The 20910-nt window shown below is 34.2% G+C and overlaps 1 protein-coding gene and 1 pseudogene across 1 annotated transcript in view; both read left to right on the top strand.

Annotated features, from left to right (window-relative positions):
• The first annotated feature begins 399 nt into the window (after window positions 1-399).
• On the top strand, window positions 400-1121 carry LOC131874795 (uncharacterized; annotated as a pseudogene).
• Window positions 1122-1180: 59 nt separating this feature from the next.
• LOC131037876 (uncharacterized) overlaps window positions 1181-20910 on the top strand; it is a 70172-nt gene continuing 50442 nt past the window's right edge. The window contains exons 1-4 of the mRNA XM_059219452.1: window positions 1181-1286; window positions 1405-1470; window positions 1555-1673; window positions 1755-1973. Of these exons, the coding sequence (XP_059075435.1) occupies window positions 1181-1286; window positions 1405-1470; window positions 1555-1673; window positions 1755-1973 (510 nt within the window). The remainder of the gene's footprint in view (window positions 1287-1404; window positions 1471-1554; window positions 1674-1754; window positions 1974-20910) is intronic.

Raw genomic sequence — 20910 nt, 5'->3', positions numbered from 1 at the left:
GCCAAAGATAAGGATGGTCGCACTCCGCTTCACGACGCAATACGACAGAAAAGAGAGGAGGTTGTTGGTGTTCTAATTTCAGCAGGAGGAGAGGACAGTAATGAAGGGAGCGCTCGTTTGGTGGATGTGGAGGACAATCAAGGAAAGACGCCCCTGGATTATGCTCTTGACAAAGACTACAATGAGATTATGGTGGCGTGGCTGCTGTCACTGTCCAGCCAACCAGAATCTTATTTTGCGAAGCTGGAGGAGTACCAATCACTGTCAGTGTATCTGCGCGAGAGTTCGTGAATGGGGTATGTGGATCTCGTTCAAAAGCTGCCCGATGGAGGAGCCGATCCTTTTCATCCAGACAATGAAGGAATGACATCACTCCACTACGCTGCCGAGGGTGCAGACGAGGATGTGGCATGGAAAATTATTGAAAAACTGCTGTTTGATTAAAAAACAAGGAAGTATAAACTGGAGGAAAGCATCAGCGGGTGATAAATACGGAAGAAACGTGCTTCATGTCGCAGCTTTCCTTGGATGGAAACGGCCCTGTCAACGGCTTTTAGAGGGTAACAGAAATCTGATAGATACCAAGGATCGTGATGGACAAAGTGCTATGTATTATGCAGTATCTGGAGCTCATGACGATACCGCTGTTTTAGACTACTTATTTGAAAGAAAAGAAGCTAGAAATCATGTTTTGGCCAAAGATTTCAGCCAAACAACCCCTTTGCACGTAGCCGCTGCTAAAGGCAACCTAAACATGGTGAAAGAGCTTCTTTCATTGATTTCAGGAGAAGAGGGTAAGGAGGAATATGTTGGGGCACCAGACGTGCTGGGTCAAACAGCACTCCATAAAGCAGCAAGTGGAGGCCACGCGGAAGTTGTTAAAAAGCTTCTTGAGGAGGGAGCCAATCCGTTAAAATAACGGGATTGTGATGGCAAAACAGCTTTACATTTTGCGGCTCAAGCAAATGATGAACAAGCCGTGAAAATAGCTGAGATGATTTTGGAAAATTGTAAATCGGATAAATAGAAAAGCCTGCTTTTGTTTACTTCTGCAGTTGGAATTGATATTCCCAGCTCCTCTTTGCTTGAAAAATATCTTAAACAGAAAAAAAGTAAACTAGAGGAAACAATAGAGGCAGAGAATTCGCTTAAAGTAGCGGCAACATTAGGCGATACAGATATGACACTTGAGTGCCTCACCAGGGGCGCAAATATCGCTCTCATTCGCAATAAGGAATGGATAGAAACTCTGGCAACAAAAGACGAAAAGAAGAATGTCCAAGATGGTACGTTCGCTTATACTATATTTTTGCTAATTTTTCCGTTTTGCTTCTTTTTCCTACCAAACAAATAAGCATATAGCTGTCACGCTGTGAATAATTTATCTTTTTTGTCTTTGCACAGTTCTCAGCCAAATAAAGACTATTGTTGAACGAGGGACTGACAAACCGGCTCTGGAAGATAATCTTGGTAGGTGTAATTATTTTGAATAATAGAAGACGCACGAATTCATATGTAGAATTTGCTAACATTTTCTATTATAACATTGGGCAGGACGAAGCCCCTTTGCCATTGGTCTGGCTGCATTGTTTTTGAATCCTTTTGTGAAATCCCCTGTTACTGTGGGAATCTCTGGAGAATGGGGGATGGGCAAATCAAGTGTTATGCTTCAGGTAATCATCCTTTCTAAAGATTTTAGCACGTTTACTTTACATTATTAGATCTGGTATTGATCTGGTTCATTGTGGTTGCAGACAGAGAGCAATCTTCTAAAGGCCACAGCACAGTTAGCATTCACAAAATCATTTCAAAAAGACGGTTTACATGGAGCAGGTGAATCTGAACTATCTATCATTGGAAAAGGCAAGCGTAGGAAAATACCAAATGCAATAGATTCTGAAAGGAGCGATGGCCCTATTATTATTGACAGCATTGGAATGTCCATTAAACGAGTACTGATCTTCACAGCAAAGGTAGACACACACCCTACATTCATATATTAGATGCCCTTATTTGCAGTTCATAATGGATTTGAGATTTAAAAAGATATTAGATAAATAATATATTTTTAGAATCATGTGATAAATATTTTGGTTTTAATATAAAATTTGTAAAGATATTTTAAGTATGTCTATAAAGAAATCAATATCAATTCAAATTATTTTTTAATCTTAAAAGTATTTTATTTTACTTTAAATCATATTTACTACATACAAAAATATTTAAATTTAATTGTACCTATATTGTTTTTTTTTTCTTTATACAGTTTTTTAATTTTAATTTCTAAATTTTTTAATTCTAATTTTTTAATATATAAATTTAAAACTTCTTATTGCTTATTAAAATATCATTAAAAATATAAGTTTATAAATTTTCTATTATTTTATTTATCCTTTTATTTGGAGTTCCACATTAAGACAAGATCCCCCCACCTCAAACTCCCATTATTTCTCATCAAAGAGATCCTTTATTTTCTATATCTCAATATGTTCCTCTCATGTGTTCGCTTCCAATTTCTTTGCATTCGGTCAAATTGTGCACTCACTAAGAAATGGTATCATCATCATTCCCCTCAAGTCATAGTTTGTAGAAGGGTAATTCAAGGCCAATGAATAGCATGAACTCTATAGTATAAACTAATTCAAAGTGACTACTTCCAATAGCCATCTTATAGGTTATTTTGTCTATTCAAACACCAAATTTAATCTTATCAACCTATATATATACACATTGAGTTTTTCTAATGATATTCATGATGCATTTGCTACTAGAATTAGTTCCTTGTGGTTGCTAAGGTGATGAATATCTCAAAGAAAGCCTACATTGAGAATGTGTATCAATGAAATCATGATAACTAAAATAAATCATTTTTAACAACTACCCTTGAGAGTACATCAAACCGCATGATGATATTATTCAACACGAACTCAATCACTACTTTAGATGTAGAATTTCCTGTATGGGCATCGTTTGCCCCTCTAGTGAACTAATTGGTGGTCACAAATATCCACTTCTATCAAATGCTAAAATTTTAAAAATATTCATCATGTAACCAACACCCCACTATGGAAATGGAGCCTCCCCTAATATGGTTTTTAGGGGGAGTGCATATACAAAAATCATCTTATTGAAAACCTCTAGCAAGCATCACATCATTTGACAAACTTGGCCACATATTTGAATAATGTGGGCTACTAATATCCTAATCTCATAATCTTATGAGAAGCATTATTTGACATGAAATTCCAAACACATAATCCTTGGTGCCAATCCATAATAGCTTTTTCGAATTTCTCTTTGTTTGAATAGTTGATGAGTACTTTATCAAGATTTTTCCACATTCATTGGCCTACGAGCAACACACACCATTGAGTTTCAAACCTTGAGGTTCTCTTTGTTTATTATCTAGTTCTAGTGGAAAAAATTAAATTTTCTAAATAGGAAACAATTAACTTGGGTAGGATTTGACCTTTAACAAACTTGGTCAAGTCTTCATTTACAAAATCTTTTTTACTCACCCACACCTTTATCATAATGACTCTTATTAAATCATACTCTCTTTTACAACTATATGTATTATGAAGGCAGTGACCTTAGCTCATACTAGATATGATATAAAGTTTTCATTGCCATAATAAAAATATATATTTCTTTATTTGTAATTGAGTAATTGAATGGAGAGCATACCATAATATGTGTTGAAGAATGTTATTAGTTGTTCATTGTTGTCTATGTTCTTCTATAACAATACGACAATAATATAAAATCAAGAAATATAATTGAAGGATATTCTAATAATATAAACTTGTTAGAATTGACACCTTCTTAAGTAAATTTTAACTTACATGAAGGAATTAGTCGATTCTTTATCCAAATTAGTTGATTGTACCTCCTTGAAAATCTTGGAAACAACCTTTGTCTTCTCTACAAAGTTATGAACAAATACACTAATGAAGTTTATCTACCCAAAAAAAGATTGAACTACATTTATTGTATTGGATTAAGGGATGAGATCAATTTATTTGACTTGCTATATATCAATCATCACTCCCACCTTAAACATGATGTGATATTTGCCAAGTAAACTTAAGCAAATTGATTTAGTAAATAAATTAAAATTTCTTGCTAATGAAGAAATAATGATTGAAATAATCAAATGAGATTAATAAGGAAGGTATATATAGGAGGGATAAATTCTACCTACCCCTATAATTACCTTTCCACACAAGCAAGATGACACCTAAGCATGATTATACATCAACACCCCACCAAACCATACCTTAGGTGGGGAAAAGAGTGGGTGCCAACATCAAAGCCTAATAAGGTAGTCAAGTACAATACATTCATAAATATAGGGTGAAACCTCCATAAAAACCTCCCCACAATTGAGGATAAGATATGCTATCTACAAGATGATAAGCACAAAACTCCATGTGAGGAAAAAATTCTTCCTATAATAGAGAAGGAGAGAGACCATGTATCTCCCCCTTAATGAAGAATATCATATAGTGGTGGTAGAAGCTTGATAAAGAATGTTGAAGATGATCCAATTTTGGTGAACAGCATTCCTCCCTTTAGGAAGAAATATAACCACAACAATATTCAGGTTATCTTCCCCTTATTGAAAAGAATATGGGGAAATAAAAACCAACATGAATAAAGCATTTGAATTTTGGTCAAGTGTCCCTTTGTCCATGTTGAAATTTTTCATAGCAAAATCGGGTTCTAGGCCACCATGATGAAAATGATAATCCAAAATCTAATGAAGATCAATGTAGATCATAGTCCAAAGACAATGAAACCCCCTCCAAATTCTGATCAAATGTCTCCACACCAATGCAAAGGGATGGCAAGGAATGATATAGAGAAGGAACAAGAGCACCTGAAGAAGCTCTCACCATATCTAAACAAGATTTAAATCTAGAGGAACTATCATCAAAAGAGAATGTGAATATATTTAATGGTGTCCTCAAAGTCAACAAGATAAGACTTTAAAAACAAACCAATAATGTTTGTTAAGTATTCATCTAATACATTTGTATCTAGAAGAAAAATATAGCTTGTTATGCAGAAGCATAGAAAGAATTTCCATAATTCTCATCCTTACTAAAGAAAGAAGAAAACTCTATTTAAATAAAATCATTAATCCCAAGTGGATCTATAGTATAAGAGGGATCCTCATGAGAAAATCGAGAAAAGGCATATAATGGCTTAGTGATCTACTCTTCCCAAGGCTACTAAATTGTTGTTGTGAAATTATTTGATCTTAATTGAATCTGGAGTAAAATCAAGTCTCTTGTCCTTCCATACATGAGAAATATGATATGCTAATAGGAAAATAGTTTTAAGTGAAGGTACACTTAGATTATTTGTCAATGTTCTTCCTAAACCTCAACACAATCACTCCCTTTGATTGCTACTAGAGTATCACTACGCAAGGTAATAAGAGACATTTTATTAGGTTCTATGGAAGAGAAATCAACTTTTGATGAGACTATATGGTGTGCAACATCTTAGTTACTAATCCAAGATGAAATTGAAGGTGATGTTGTTGCTACTAGTGCTCTCCCCTTAGATTTTTATTCTTCTTTGTCCTTTTTCTTAGGAGATGCTTGAGTTGATGAGGACTCTTTGATGGATTTAAGAATCCCTGAATTCTTCTTCTTAATAATATGCATGAAGTGATCAATATATTTTTTCATACATTTGTGCTCATCATGTCCATGTCTCTCAAATAGACATACTTAACTCTTTATTTCTTGGGGTTCCCTTGATTTCAATATCTTTAAATGTTGGGTTTAGAGGGCTTAGATTTTCGTTCTTCCTTAGTCTCTTTGTCCTTTTTATTGTGTTTCTTCTTTCCTTGGTTTGAAACCTACTATATCTCATTCCTAGCAATAATGGTTTGAGACTTAGTAGACTTCAATATCCCCATCTGAATTAACATATTTTGTTCCCTAATGTGTTTATCAATATAGTCATCTAAAGAGGGAATTTTCCAAGTGGTTTACATGGTACTTTGGTGGAGTAGAAATTTTAAATAAACACTAAATAAATAGGACCAAGCTGAGAGAGAATGGAGAGCAATAGTTAAGCATCCATTTTGTCTACTCCACATTCCTTGAGTTGTAGCCTTAATGATTTTAATATGGTGAAAAATTCTTCTAAAGTGTCAAATGAAGTGGGACTCAAACTAATGAGTTTATTGTCTAGTTCATGAACTCTCATTTCATCTTTCTTCTAGTTCATAGTATTCTTGGTGGAGAAGAATGTTGAAAGAAACACTAGATAATTACAACCAAGCTTAGAGATAATGGAGAGAAGTAGTTGATAATTTTTTTTGTCTATTCCATATTCCTTGAGTTGTAACCTTAGTGATTTTAATTTGGTGAAGAAGTATTCTAAAGAGTCATGAAGTTTATTTTCCAATTCATGTACTCTCATTTCATCTTTCTTACTGAAGAGTTTTTCAAGAGTATCCCAAACTTCCTTAGGAGTGTTTAAAGCTTTTATATGAAAGATAAGCACTTGAGATGCATGTAGGCACAAGAAGCCAAAGGTATTATCACACTTATTTTAGTACTTAGGGCAAGTGCAAGGTAATGAGTCACAAATTCGCGGAAGTCCGCGCATTGGAAAATGCGCTCTTACAAACGGGGGCCCGTTTTCAAAAAACGAGGGCCCGTTTGTGCTTCGAGCTCCCGAGCCGAAAGGTAACGGGGGCCCGCTTTTAAACAAAACGGGGGCCCGTTTTAAAAAATGGGGGCCCGTTTCTAAAAACGGGCCCCCGTTTTGTTTAAAAGCGGGCCCTCGTTTCTAAATGGCATTTTTCCTTTTTTTCCACAATCCGCCCTTGTTTGAAAACAGGGGCCCGTTTTGTGGAAGTTGATTCCACAACCCGCCACTTGGCTCGGGATTAGACCCAGGATAGGCCTGGGATGGCCACACCTGAGACATGGACCTGCAAATTCAAATCTCCATGAATGAAAGCACAAATATGAACTTCAGAAATAGTTTACGCGCCTCTAATTAGAGAATTTTTATACGAAATTAAAACCCATTTCAGATTATACTGTCTAGATTCTAAATATGTAAATTTATTTAAAAATTGATTATTTTAACTATTTTTCATTTAATTTATACTAAATCAGGTCCATAAATTTGAAATATTAACTAATTTTGTTAATTTAATAACTTTTTTATTTTAAAGAATTTTGGAAAAAAAATTATATGTCATCAATCTACACAAAAATCTTTTGTATTTAAAAAAAAAAAAATCAAAAAATGTTAAGTTTACATCAAATTATGTGGGTCGTACACGTCAAATTTTTAAAAAGATAATTACGGCCATTAAAAAATTAATTAAAAAAAAATATTAGAAAAAAAAATACAAAAAAATATGCTCATCAATCTTCAGTGTGTTACAAACCATTTCCCAAAACGGTTTGAGAAAATAATTTTAATTGTGTCAAAAAGTGTGGGTCGTACACATGCATGGTATGGTCCTGAAACAGGCATTTTTAAAACATAGTTTTCAGAACTCCATTTAAAAAGTTATTTTTTATTATGTGGGTATTAAAATAAATTATATATTTGGAAACTACACTCAGAGGGCTATCTTTTATATTCCTGACTTTTTCCAAGATTCAATCTCTAAGTGTTTCAAAATTTAAGCTCAAATGAGACAAAATCTGAAAATCAGGGAAAACACTTCCACTTTTTGGCCAAAAAGTGGACTCATCTTCTTGCACTGACCCCTTAATTGAACACTTTCATCAACTAATTTTGTTTATGGCCCCTCATTATAACTATATGTAGGCCTTCATTCTTTAGTTGAATTACAAATTTAACTTTTCATTCATGGAAGTTATGTGTAGTGAGAAGAGGAAGATAATTTGGATCCATGATTTAGTTTAGTTAACATGGCAATCGAATTTGGAATATAGAAGAAAAATGAAGAAGATGTTCACTCAACACATGAACAACCCCTGTGATTCACAATAGAACCCCTTATCTTCCCCCCAATTTGTGGCACTTTATAAAGTAACTTACATTACGAATTTTACAAAATTGCTTACATATTACTTGATTTTGCGAGTTTGAGGGAGAAACATCAACAATTCACTATTTTATAAATGAATAGTGCTATATTTTCTGAGTAATATTGATGCATCACAACTTAAGTAAGAAAATTCAAAATCTAAGTGGATGCAAATACAAAATAAGTTTTTAAATTTCAAACTTAATTCCTTTCAAAACATCAAGGCCACCCAAATATCAAGTCACTAGATTGATTAAAAATCATTCTCATAGCATTTAGGTGTACCTTCTTGTTTAAGATATTCTGATGCAGGAGCACTAGAGTAGTTCAAACCGGTTGAAGCACTTAACAATGGAATTGCTTGGAGATCATTGCATTTCTTCATGTTTGAGAGTTCAGCATTGTGGATTTGGATTTATCACCTTGAGTTTATTGTCTTTATCATACTCAAGATTTATGACTTTTGGATTTGATCCTGGTGAGATATAGATTATGATAGTGTCCCGGTGTTGATGTGTCCTTACCGGTTGGTCTTGTTGTGTGTGGAGTGAAGCAAAATTGGGTTGCAGTTGATTTTCGTAACTTGCGGATCATTGAGCGATGTTGTTTTGGGCCCTGATTGGTATTTTTGGAGGTCTGCGTGAATTTCTATGCATTTTGGTGATGTTCTTGGTGATTTGGGCCGACATGTTATTGTTTACACATTTCATCATGAACCAGTTAGTATTTGGCCGACTTGATTGAGTTGTTATTGCTTGCAGATGGTATAAATAGGAAGTTTAAGAATCATTTGAGTGATAGAGGTCCAGAGGAAGAAGAGATCCAGAGCTGATGTAGTTTCCAGAGAGATTCTAGTCTGGGGGGACTGAAGCCCGAAGGGGCTGAGGTTCAGATTAGTGCAGAGTAGTGTTGACTGTCACCAGAGGCTAATTTATTGAGTAGATGGTCTGCGGATCATAGATTTGAGTTTTGAGAATTGTTTTGTAATCCTAGGCTATGGTCCAACATGTGTAACACCTGAAGGCATATGTAATTTATGAATTAGTTATAATGATTATTTTATCTATTTACCGGTTATATCATGTGTTGTGTCTATCAGTTGCTCTTTCTATTTTACTGATTATCTCTTGTGGTGTCTATCGGTTACTGGTATCTTTCATGGTGTTTGTGTTATAGGCTACAAGGTGGGGATGTCCTTTATTGGATCTCCCTACCTTAACTGCATTATATTCTCTCTTTTACAACTATTATATACAAAGAATACATTTGGTTGGTTCATGAGGCAAGTAACACATGTCATATTGAAATGAATCTTCCCCCAACTCCTAAATTATAGATTCTCAGATTAGTAGACAACAATTTATATTAAGTTTCACTATACAACTCTATCAAGTTGTCATATGGCCCTCAGAAGGGTATAATTCATGATTTATCCTCGTGAACTCATTGGAAGACAACCCATATTGAGTCCACCAAATCCTTTCCTTGTCTTCAAAAAGAAATTTTCACAATATATGCATCCTTGAAATCCATTAACATAAAAAAGGAAAATAAAAAAGTAGAGGAAAAAAGTAGCGGAAAAAATATATGCTTCTCATGCAAAACACTATCTCAAAGTGAGAAGCTAACTTAAGATGATAAAAACTCCTCTCAACCTTGAGTGCCTCCAACATACAATTGTTAAGACTTATCTAGTTTTAGTATCTTCAAAATAGTAACCATCTATATCAACATGTTGCATTCATATCTTTTGATATCTCATCTAGACATTCCTATTATCTTCAGTTAAAACCCTCCTAAAATCACTAGTATCTTCTTCAAAGAAACTTACCTCTTAGTTACCACTAATGAAGGATGCCTGCATATGCCTATGTAGCCATTTATGAGTTGTAATATATTATAAACAAATTATCATCCCACACGATTGCAACCAAACTATATAATTATCCTTAAAAGGGCTTTGTGAGAAAACATACCTTTCTGTATTTTGACCATAGAAAATATAAGATGCATTGAGATTACAAGACCATTTACAAATGGAATAAATATAAATGGAGAAAAACCCATCATGTCCACTAAAAAAATTCTCCCACAAAGGAAAAAGAAAGAGATTATCAATGACCTGTAATAAACACACAATATTGGGCTTTGACATAATTTTAGTAGCGAAGAAAACAACAAATTCATGGCAGGATAACTCACCATCCATCATATTGTGTATGAGATAAGTCTTTGTATGGGAAGTGAGTTTTGCAATATAGCCACAAAATTTGATCCAGTAAATGCTACAAAACCAACAACAGAGAAAAGAGGTGAATTGATTGTGATTAGGAGGCACGATCAAACCAATCCCCCAAATTTAGGAGATATCCCAGATTTAGGAGATGCTTCTAATCATATTGGCTATGATTAGAAATAGTTAGGAACAATACAAAATAGTAGAAAACAATTGTTATGTGATTGAAAATAAAATAGAGTTAGTATTCTATTAGGAGTGGGTGTCTGTGTGAGTAAAGAAAGAGATATTAAATTGGAGAGTTGTAATGATGGAGATGGAATATGCAAGAGAGTTAATATTTTGAGTTTTTTAACCTATCTATTGTGTTCCTTATTTGTTTCTATGTCTTCTTATCTTTTAGTTGATAATTCATATTTGGCTAAGTGCAAGAAGATGTGTCCACTTTTTGGCCAAAAAGTGGAAGTTTTTTCCCTTTTTTTTCGATTTCGTCCCGTTTGACCTAAATATTTGAGGCACTTAAAGGATGATTCTTCAAAAGAATTTAGTAATAGAAAATGTAGTGCTCGAAGTCTACTTTCCAAATATGTAATTTTTTTCAATACCCAAATCCTAAAAAGCAAGTTTGAATAGGCATTAGTAAAACATATAGTTTAAAAGTCACTTTTTAGGACCATACCACGCTCGTGTACGACAAGCATAATTTGACCTAAATGAAACTATTTTTCTTTATCCTTTTGGGAAAAGATCTATAACTCAATCATCTTTGATGAAGATATTTTTTTGTAATTTTTTTCCATATATATATTTTTTTTTGTTATTTTTTAATTGGGCATAATCACTGTTTTGAAAAATCCGCGTGTACGGCAAGCATAATTTGACCTAAACTTAACATTTTTTAATTTTTTTTAATTTAAACTGTATAGATTTGTCTATAGTTTGATGCCATATAATTTTTTTTTCAAAAAACTTAAAGACAAAAAAGTTATTAAAATTTTTAAAAACCATGCTATTTCAAGTTTATGGATCTCTTTCATTATAAATTATTTTAAAATTAAAAATATTGATCCATTCTCTTAAAAAATTATACATTTGGAATCTAGACAATGTGTACTATAATGGGTTTTTGTTGTTTAAAAAAATTCTAAAAATTAGGTGTTCAGATATATTTTTTAAGTCATTTTTCTATATGAAGCTTGATTTAGGTTTGAAGTTGCACGTCAAACCAGTTCTGAGCCTCAGGTTTGGCTTTTTCAACCATTTACCAAGCCTAATTCCGAACCTACAAGTGGACCCCAAAAAGATCTTTTTGCAAACAGGATCCCGTTTTGAATTAAAACGGGATCCCATTTTCAACACGGGATCTCATTTGCTTTTATCATTATTTTTTTTTGAATTGTATAAATATATGATCATTTAACATAATTAAACATGTCGATTCAAATGTGTGATTTTTTAAATGATATATTATGATCTAGTTGTCCTTTGGATTCTTTTTGGTTGCAATTTTAGATCCATTTTTTGAAGGTGGCATTTATTGCATAAGTTTTTAGTCATGGGGTCTAAACAACGTTAGAAGAAGAAACAAAGGAGGAAATTGACCATTGAGGAAATTCAAGAAGAACGAGAGAAGGAGGCCAAATGTCAAAGGGATAGAAGAATGACGATTTGACAAATGAATAATCCTGATGCTTCTGGATCCACAATAATGGAAGAGACAAACATTCAAGATGATGCCTTGGGGGATTAGATGGACGTAGATAATGCAATTATGGATGATGATGATGTGAATGAAATAATTATGAAGAATATTCCAAGTACAACATCCTCAAATCCAGGTACATCTTCAATTCCTTCTCTGCAAGACATGGATAATGTGATTATAGGTGATCTTCATATTGTTGATTTAGTAAAAGCTGGATATTGTTAGGCCCAATATGGAAAGCTAATGTACTGAGAGGGGAGGGGTGAATCAATACTTCAAAACTTTTCTTGAACAATATCTTTACTGTTATGCATAAACCAAAAACTATTGTAACATAACATAAAGCTAAAACAAATGAATAACAATCATACATGATTCACTCCATAACACATATTTTGGTTATGCGGAAACTATTGGTTAGAGAGAAAAATTGCAGTGGGGATGGCACCCACAACTTCACTACTGCAATAATAAAGGTTGCTCGATTAGAGCTACATGTTTAGCTATTTCTGATAGCTTACCCTGTTAGGAGTATGAAGATCTGTTAGATCTACCTTGCTAAAGGATTTTACAACACTTAATCAAAATGTTGCACCTGGTTAGAGGCTTTACAATTTATAGACTTGATTAGAGTCTTTTACCCTGTTAAAGGTTTCTCTATAACTCAAAATATTACAATGAAATCATTACAAATATCTGCAACTTTACATCTGGAATGTTATAGCAGATTCTATGTGCTCAAATAAGATTACCTTGCTTACAACATACCTCGGTAACCTATAAAATAACTAGGTAAACCCTTCTATTTACTATGTTCTTTGACTATTCTCTGAAATCTTTCTCAGTGACCTCTGTGTCTCTGTAACAATCATAACACTTAGTGCTTTCACATGTCTTGCTTCATATATTTCTATATCTTCCTTTCTGTCATACTACATGTGTATATGTGATCTCAATCCATGTTGTATAAATAGATCTCTTATGTCGGTGATCCATTCATTGCTTTGATCTTACAAACATGTTTTATCGAATGAATAACCATGCAAAATATTTCATTGGTTAAATGACCTCAAAATCATACACAATCTTTAAGTGCAATGTCTAATGTCATAACGGTTCTATGTTCCTCAATCTTGTAACACGTTTTCATATGTGTGTCTAGGTTCAATGAATCTGGTAACACATTTCACTCGATGTATATCAACTCTGTGTGTCATCTTTGCTGCTCGGTAGACATGGAATGATACTCGGTAGACAGCTCGGTGCATACTGGGCTCTGTGACTATTTTCTTCTATAACCAACTGGACTGTGCACACTGACTGAATATTTTGGTAGAGGTAACCGACTAGAGTATATAGAATGACTTTGGATATAAAACTAATGGCAACTTGATAAGTAGTAACAATCTCCCCTTTTGACATTAGTTGAGATGTTTGACAAAACTACTTTCAAAGTCATAACTCAAAAATCTATATACTTTACAAAATTTGACTAAATTGACAGTTTATACATTAGTCAATGAAATAGTATATCCAGATACACTCCCCTTATCAATATACTATACAAAACTCTGATTTTGCATGCTCGGTGATCAATGTTCTATGTGATGCTCTGTGTGTTGCTCTTGTTCTTTTCTTACTACTATGTTCATTACTCGATTCACTGCTCTTGGATACTCTTCTCTGCTCACTCTACTTGGTATACTCCCCTTGTATACTATACTCCTTTTGATTGATACTTTGATGCTTTGAATACGATATATACTCCCCCTTTTTGACAAACATCAAAATTTAGTTACCATTCGGTGGTGGCAACTGGTCAAAAATGGATTTGTACTTTGTCCATGCTTCGGTGAGAGCGACAGAGAGTGCATCCTTTACACTGTTCATTAAAAAAATTTGTTCTTGAATATCAACCAATAAAGAAATTAAGCCATCTAATGTGCTTCCCTCTTGTGCAGTAGATAGGTATGTGGCTCGGTTGATCTGTTCTTGAATGGATGAAAGATGAAGAAGGAATAATGTTTGAAGTGTCATTATATCCATCTTGATCTTGTGTTCTTCATTTCTTAGGTCCAATTGTTGAGCCATGAGCTGTTGTAACTTTGTATAGAAATTCTAAACTAAATTGGGCTCTGGGGTCAACTTATTTGAGAGATCGGTGATCTCTTTCTCAATTGCTTCAGTTTTATTTTTGATGTCTTTAATGAATAAAGAAAATGTATAGAGTTTCTGAAATAAATAAAGAATGTGCTTGAGTTGAGGGGACAACTCAGCAATAAATTTGACAATTTTGACTTTGCCAATAGCTATAACTTTCTATACCTCTTCTATCATTTTTGTAGTGAGCTCCTTGTCTTTTAGCTTGCTCAAATAATCAGATGCATCTACTCCAAATGTCTCTATCTGAGTGAGAAGTTCATCCAATTGAATATGGATGGCTGCATCCTTGGTTATTGTAGCTTCAGGTAGCATAGCTATTAAGAGTGCTTTCACCTTCTGAAGTACTTTATTTTTCTTTTGAATAGCCATTTGCTTCTCTTGTTCGGCCTTTGCTTTGCATAGTTCACCGAAATCAATGAGTTCTTGCCCTTTTAATTTAGATATATCAACATTCGACAACACTATTGGTTTTGACAAATCAACTTTGAAACTATGCTTTTTCATCTTCTTTTCTTTTCCTTTCACCGATTGAACTAAGACAATGGCTTGTGAAGCTTGTTGACCCTCGTTAGGTTTCTCGGTAGAGGCAACACTTTGGTTGGTTACTTTAGCCTCTTTAGTGTCCTTTGGTGTCTCGGTACTTGGTGTCTCAATTGCAACATTTTCAGTGCTGGAAGGTGCTTGAGAGTTCTATTCTTGAGTAGTACCTTCTCCTGTTGTAGACTTGTCATCCTCTTTTCCTTATGTAGTATCCTAAGGGACCTCAGTTGAGATAGGTTGATTGACCGGTGGATAAGGTCGAACTTGTTCCAAGACTGATTCACTAGATACAAGTTTTGCATACACACTGCCTTCTATCATTTCCTATTCCAGTGCCTCTGTATCCATGGTATCTTCATCTATTTGAATGGTGTCAGCAAGATCTTGCTCGGTAACATCAGGATCTTGCTCAGTGACATCAACTATTTCAACTTCACCTTTCTCATTATCATCCTTGATTCTAAAGATTTCCTACCACTTTTCTTTTGTCTCATTTTCCACTTGAATATACAAACCATTCATCAGTTTCAAAGCTTTTTGTTTGACAAGGAACTTTGTGTGGTAGGTTGTCAGATGTTCTTTTATTTCAACTACTGATATATCGGGAAAGAGATGTACCAGACTTCTTTCTGTGATCTATTTCTTTGAGTCCAAGGCATATTGCCACATGTTATCAATATGTGCATATAATTCTTTTGGAAGAGAATTAGAGACTTCTAATGAGACCAATCAAAATTTTAGAAGTGTGCAGATGACAACTTCTTCAATTTATTTCTTTTCATGATCATTTTTGGTTTCATACCTAACATATCTGAAGGATCCAAACCCACCATATTCCTTCAGATTAGCACAAAAGTTTTCAACACTATGTACATTTACCTTCTTGCTCTTAACAATCTGAAATTTGCTTGCATCCTCAGATTCGGTATCACTGGACTATTTTGCCAAAATGAGTCTCCGAGTAGATTTCTTGTAAGTCTTTGTTACCTTAGGAGTAGTAACACTCTTTGTTTTCTTACTCGGTGAAGCTACAGATGCTCTTGTATTAGGTCGCTTAGCAGGAGGAGTTGGTGAGGCCTTTGATGTGTCCTATTTCTTTCTTTTCAACACTTTTCCCTTAGGCAATTCGATGCTCAATGTTATAGATACCTCCTAGGCTTCAGATTCCTCTTCGGTAATAGCTAAAGTGCCTTTGACAGGTGTGGAGGGAGAATCTTCTCCGAATTTCTCCGATAATGCCTTTATCATCTTTGTTGCCTTTCTTGTAGCTTTGGGTACTACAATGCTCATTTTTACTTTTTTTTTTACTTCTTCATAGGTTCCATACCTCAGCTCAGTGGCATGCCTTGGTAATGTAAGAAATGCACCTATTTGTTGTTGTGTGATGTCAAAATCAATCTCGTAACCCATAGGTGGCAAAGATTGAATTCTTGGTTCCATAGCATTCACATAACAGTAATCAGTGTCTACTTCAAAACATATATCATCTTTGTATTTTTCCACTAGCTTGGGTGGAATCTAGTATCTATTATGCATTTCTCTTGAAATTTACTGAAGTAATCATCCATAATATCATTAAAATTATCACCTAGCTTCTTGATGAAGTCATTGATCTGATGGGTGATTGGTCGGTGTAGTTCCCAAAAAATTTTATTGACTGATGGAAAGAATTTTTCAAAATAGAAAAACATGCATACAAGTAGTGATCCAAACTTTAGTGTATTAGCCGAGTTGTTCTTCTTGGGCCTCCTGATGGTGTTCAAATTCTCAAACAGGTTTTTCAGCAACACCTCACATAGATCAATTTTCATTCCCTTTTTCAAAATTTTGTATGCTAAGTCTACTACTGCACAAGGTACATTGTTTTCCCTTGCCAATTGGAAGAAACAGTAACCTATTACTCTAATGGCAAACTTTAGTTCTGCATTAGTGACATTGTTTAATTTCAGTCCTCTACAATTTGATTCTACTCCGGTTAAACTGATCAATTCTTTCTATGATATCAACTTCTGAGCTTGGGCATGATCATAAATAGGGTAACCGGTGATCAGATGAATGATTTCTTTGGTAATCTTATACGGTTTCTCTTCTAACCATATGAAATCATTGTGAACTCTGCTCAAAACAAACTTGACCCACTCGGGTTTGAACACAGGGGGATAGGTTAGGGCTTCAGTTAATCCCTTGATCTTAATGTGCTCATACTTACTATCCATTTTACCATCGGTGCACAATTCATCATAGGTATCCTTGATTTCAATGTGACCGAGTTCTTCAACATGACATTTGGTGAAGAATCTCACATCCTCAACTAATAAAACTCTATCTGGGATGAGTGAAAATGTGGTTTTGTCATCTGGTTCAGATGCAATTTTTGGAGTTAAAGAGTATTTTAGTGAGGGCTTTTTGATTTTCTTAACAACAACGAGATCTTGGATCTTAGGTGCCATTTGTAGATTTCAAATAAAAATTAACAAAAGATCCTTAGGGTTTGAAGATTTTCAAATGGCAGATGCTTCACACTTAGCAGATAATAACAACTTGATAAGATCATTAAACCAGCTTAACAGTGCATTGAGATTAATGTAAATACCTTGAATTTTTCTTTGTAGGAGGTTTGATCGCCTTTGAATTGCTTTCTTTGCTCTCTTGAAAACTTGGTGAGTGAGAAATGACTGCATAAATGCTTTAAGTACACAATATACCTTATCGGACTCCGTGTAGGTTAGGTCAAAAACATTAAATGCACTCGGTTCCACTAAACATTATTTCCTTTGTTTTGTGCTTTAACAGAGTAACCAAACTTCCTTCATTTACCGACTTGACAGGCTTCCTGTATTCACTAACTTGATAGGTTTCTTGTATAGTGCTCCAAAAGACTTTGATAGAATTTCAAACTTACTACTACATCCTAACTATACAAATTTTGAATTAAGTACATAATAAAGTAGGAACTGTTAAGATTTAACCTTAAGAGAATGCAGTCCCTTCATACCTTTACCGATTAATTTGGAATAGGAGCACCTAACTCAGTAGGTAAGGTGCTTTCTTCATTTAACACAATTTCCTTCTTTTTCTAAATCATCTTTAATTTTTCTTTTATTTCCTCAGCGTCTTTTCTAGGTTGATCTCTGCAATCTCCAGCTGAGTGTCCAACTTTGTGACAATGAAAACATGCCATACCAGGATTTCTCCATGATCTTCGGTTGTTCATCCCAAACCTTATAAAGTAGTTGGCACTTATGTGTCCATATCTTCCACAACATTCATACCATATCCTTGTATTGTAATCCCATGGTACTACAGCATATTGTTGGTTAAGATCTTTGTGGGTTCGGTAGCTTCCAGTGTTTGCTTGGTGTGCATACCTCATATAGTTCTTTTTCTTAAACCAACACTTCTCGGTACTATGTCCATATCTATTGCAGTTTTTACAAAACCCTTTGAATTTTTCCTTCTGATAATTGTTAACAGACTTTGTCCTACATTGATTAGATGTGTGACCATATTTATTGCAATTATAACAATAACCATTGGACTTAGTGACATTTGGTTGCTTACCTTTTCTGATTTGGCACATGTTGGCAGTATGACCTTTATTTCCACAATAGTTGCAAATAGGCTTCTTTCTTTTGATGATCTTCTTGATTCCAGCTTGCTTTGATGATTCTCCTCTCTTGGTAGTATGAATTCCTTTCTCGGTAGAGTCTTTTCCTTTGTAACCGAGTCCTACATCTTTGTTGGGTTGTCTTGTATTTAGTTCCTCATCCAACATCTTTGATGCTTCATAACTCTTCTTCAGTGATTCTTTGGATTTCTTCTATGTTTCAAGTTCATTGGTCAACCTTGATACTTCAAGTTTCAATGCTTGATTCTCATCATCTTTCAGATTTGCTTCATGATGTGCATAACCTAGTTGATCTGACAGATTTTGTTGAATCCCATTCAATCTTGTAATTTCATCATTCTTTTCAGATACTAATGCTTCAAGCTGTTGTTTCTCTCTTTCTAGATCTCTTACTTTATCCTTAGCTATCCTCAATGCATCAAGATTTTCAGTCATCTTTGTGCTGAAATGTTCATGTTCTCTTTTCATTACTTTTAGTTGATCAGCCAGAGCTTTGTTCTTTTCTTTCAATACTCCAATCATTTCTTCAGTCTCTTCAGATATACTGTTCTCAGATGATGTTTCAATTTGTTCCATTAACTCTTAAAAGTCCTATAAATCATCGGTTAATCTTCTTCTCGCTTTTAGATATTTTTGCATTTGTCTTTGCATGTCTGCAATCACTTGATTAGGATGATCCAATTCTTCTTGCAGATACACAATCCTCCGAGATTGTTTATAGCCTTCCATTGATAAGATCTTTCTCTTTAGGTTGTTAAACCCTTTTTCAAGATTCAAGCTCTGATACCAATTGTTAGGCCCAATATGGAAAGCTAATGTACTGAGAGGGGAGGGGTGAATCAGTACTTCAAAACTTTTCTTGAACAATATCTTTACTATTATGCATAAACCAAAAATTGTTGTAACATAACATAAAGCTAAAACAAATGAATAACAATCATACATGATTCACTCCATAACACATATATTTTGGTTATGCAGAAACTCTTGGTTAGAGAGAAAAACTGTGGTGGGGATGGCACCCACAACTTCACTACTGCAATAATAAAGGTTTTATTGGTTAGAGCTACATGTTTAGCTATTTTTGATAGCTTACCCTATTAGGAGTATCAAGATCTATTAGATCTACTTTGCTAAAGGATTTTACAACACTTAGTCTAAATGTTGCACCTAGTTAGAGGCTTTACAATTTATAGACTTGATTAGAGTCTTTTGCCCTGTTAAAGGTTTCTCTATAACTCAAAATATTATACAATGAAATCATTACAAATATCTGCAACTTTACATCTGGAATGTTATAGCAGATTCTATGTGCTCAAATAAGATTACCTTGCTTACACCATACCTTGGTAACCCATAAAATAACTCGGTAAACCCTTCTGTTTACTCTGTTCTTTGATTGTTCTCTGAAATCCTTCTCAGTGACCTCTGTGTCTTTGTAATAGTCATAACACTTAGTGCTTTCACATGTCTTGCTTCATATATTTCTATATCTTCCTTTATGTCATACTACATGTGTATATGTGATCTCAATCCATGTTGTATAGATAGTTCCCTTATGTCAGTGATCCATTCATTGCTTTGATCTTACAAACATGTTTTATCGAGTGAATAACCATGCAAAATATTTCATTGGTTAAATGACCTCAAAATCATACACAGTCTTTTAGTGCAATTTCCTATGTGATAACGATTCTATGTTCCTCGATCTTGTAACACGTTTTCATATGTGTGTCCAAGTTCAATGAATCTGGTAACACGTTTCGCTCGATGTATATCAACTTGGTGTGTCATCTTTGCTGCTCGGTAGACATGGAATGATACTCGGTAGACAACTCGGTGCATACTAGGCTCTGTGACTATTTTCTTCTATAAACGACTGGACTGTGCATACCGACTGAATATTTCGGTAGAGGTAACCGACTAGAGTATATAGAATGACTTTGGATATAAAACTAATGGCAACCTGATAAGTAGTAACAGATATACCAATGTTGAGATTGATAGAATTGTCCATGAAAATGAAAACCTTCATGTTGGTAGAGATGAAATTCTTTTGAATATTGAAACTAAAAATCCTTTTGAACATGGTGAAAATGAAAATCCTCCAATTGTTGAAGATCAGGGAAACTTTTTTATAAAAATTGAAAAAAATGTTTTGGATAATCTTCCTAGTAAGATTTCTTGGAGACAGATAAGAACATATGCCAATAGAATATACAAAGAATTTTTTTATCAAAAAAAACTTTCTATTCAATGTCAACTTATGATGCAATTGATGAGAATGTGGAAAATGAGAAAAGTGATGAAAAAAATAGGCATCAATGTGAAACCATCAAAAAAAGATGAATATGTTAAGCATGTTATGTCTACTGTTGCAAGTGCCATTGAATCTATTGGTACAACGAGTCGGTCTAAAGACAAGAATGCGGCGTGATGAGCTATAACAACTGCCATAGTGAATAAAGCAACCTTGAATAAAAGGATGGTAAGCAACATTAGTGGAATTTTAAAGATGCATCCTAAAACATTGGTTAGAGCAGCTAAAAGAAGAGAAAGTATTGAAAGTGATCCAATCAACCAAAGTTGGAGTTTTA

The sequence above is a fragment of the Cryptomeria japonica genome, chromosome 4, assembly GCF_030272615.1.
Source record: "Cryptomeria japonica chromosome 4, Sugi_1.0, whole genome shotgun sequence".
In the NCBI taxonomy this organism is placed as follows: Eukaryota; Viridiplantae; Streptophyta; class Pinopsida; order Cupressales; family Cupressaceae; genus Cryptomeria; species Cryptomeria japonica.
This window is presented reverse-complemented; position numbering and strand designations above follow the sequence as displayed.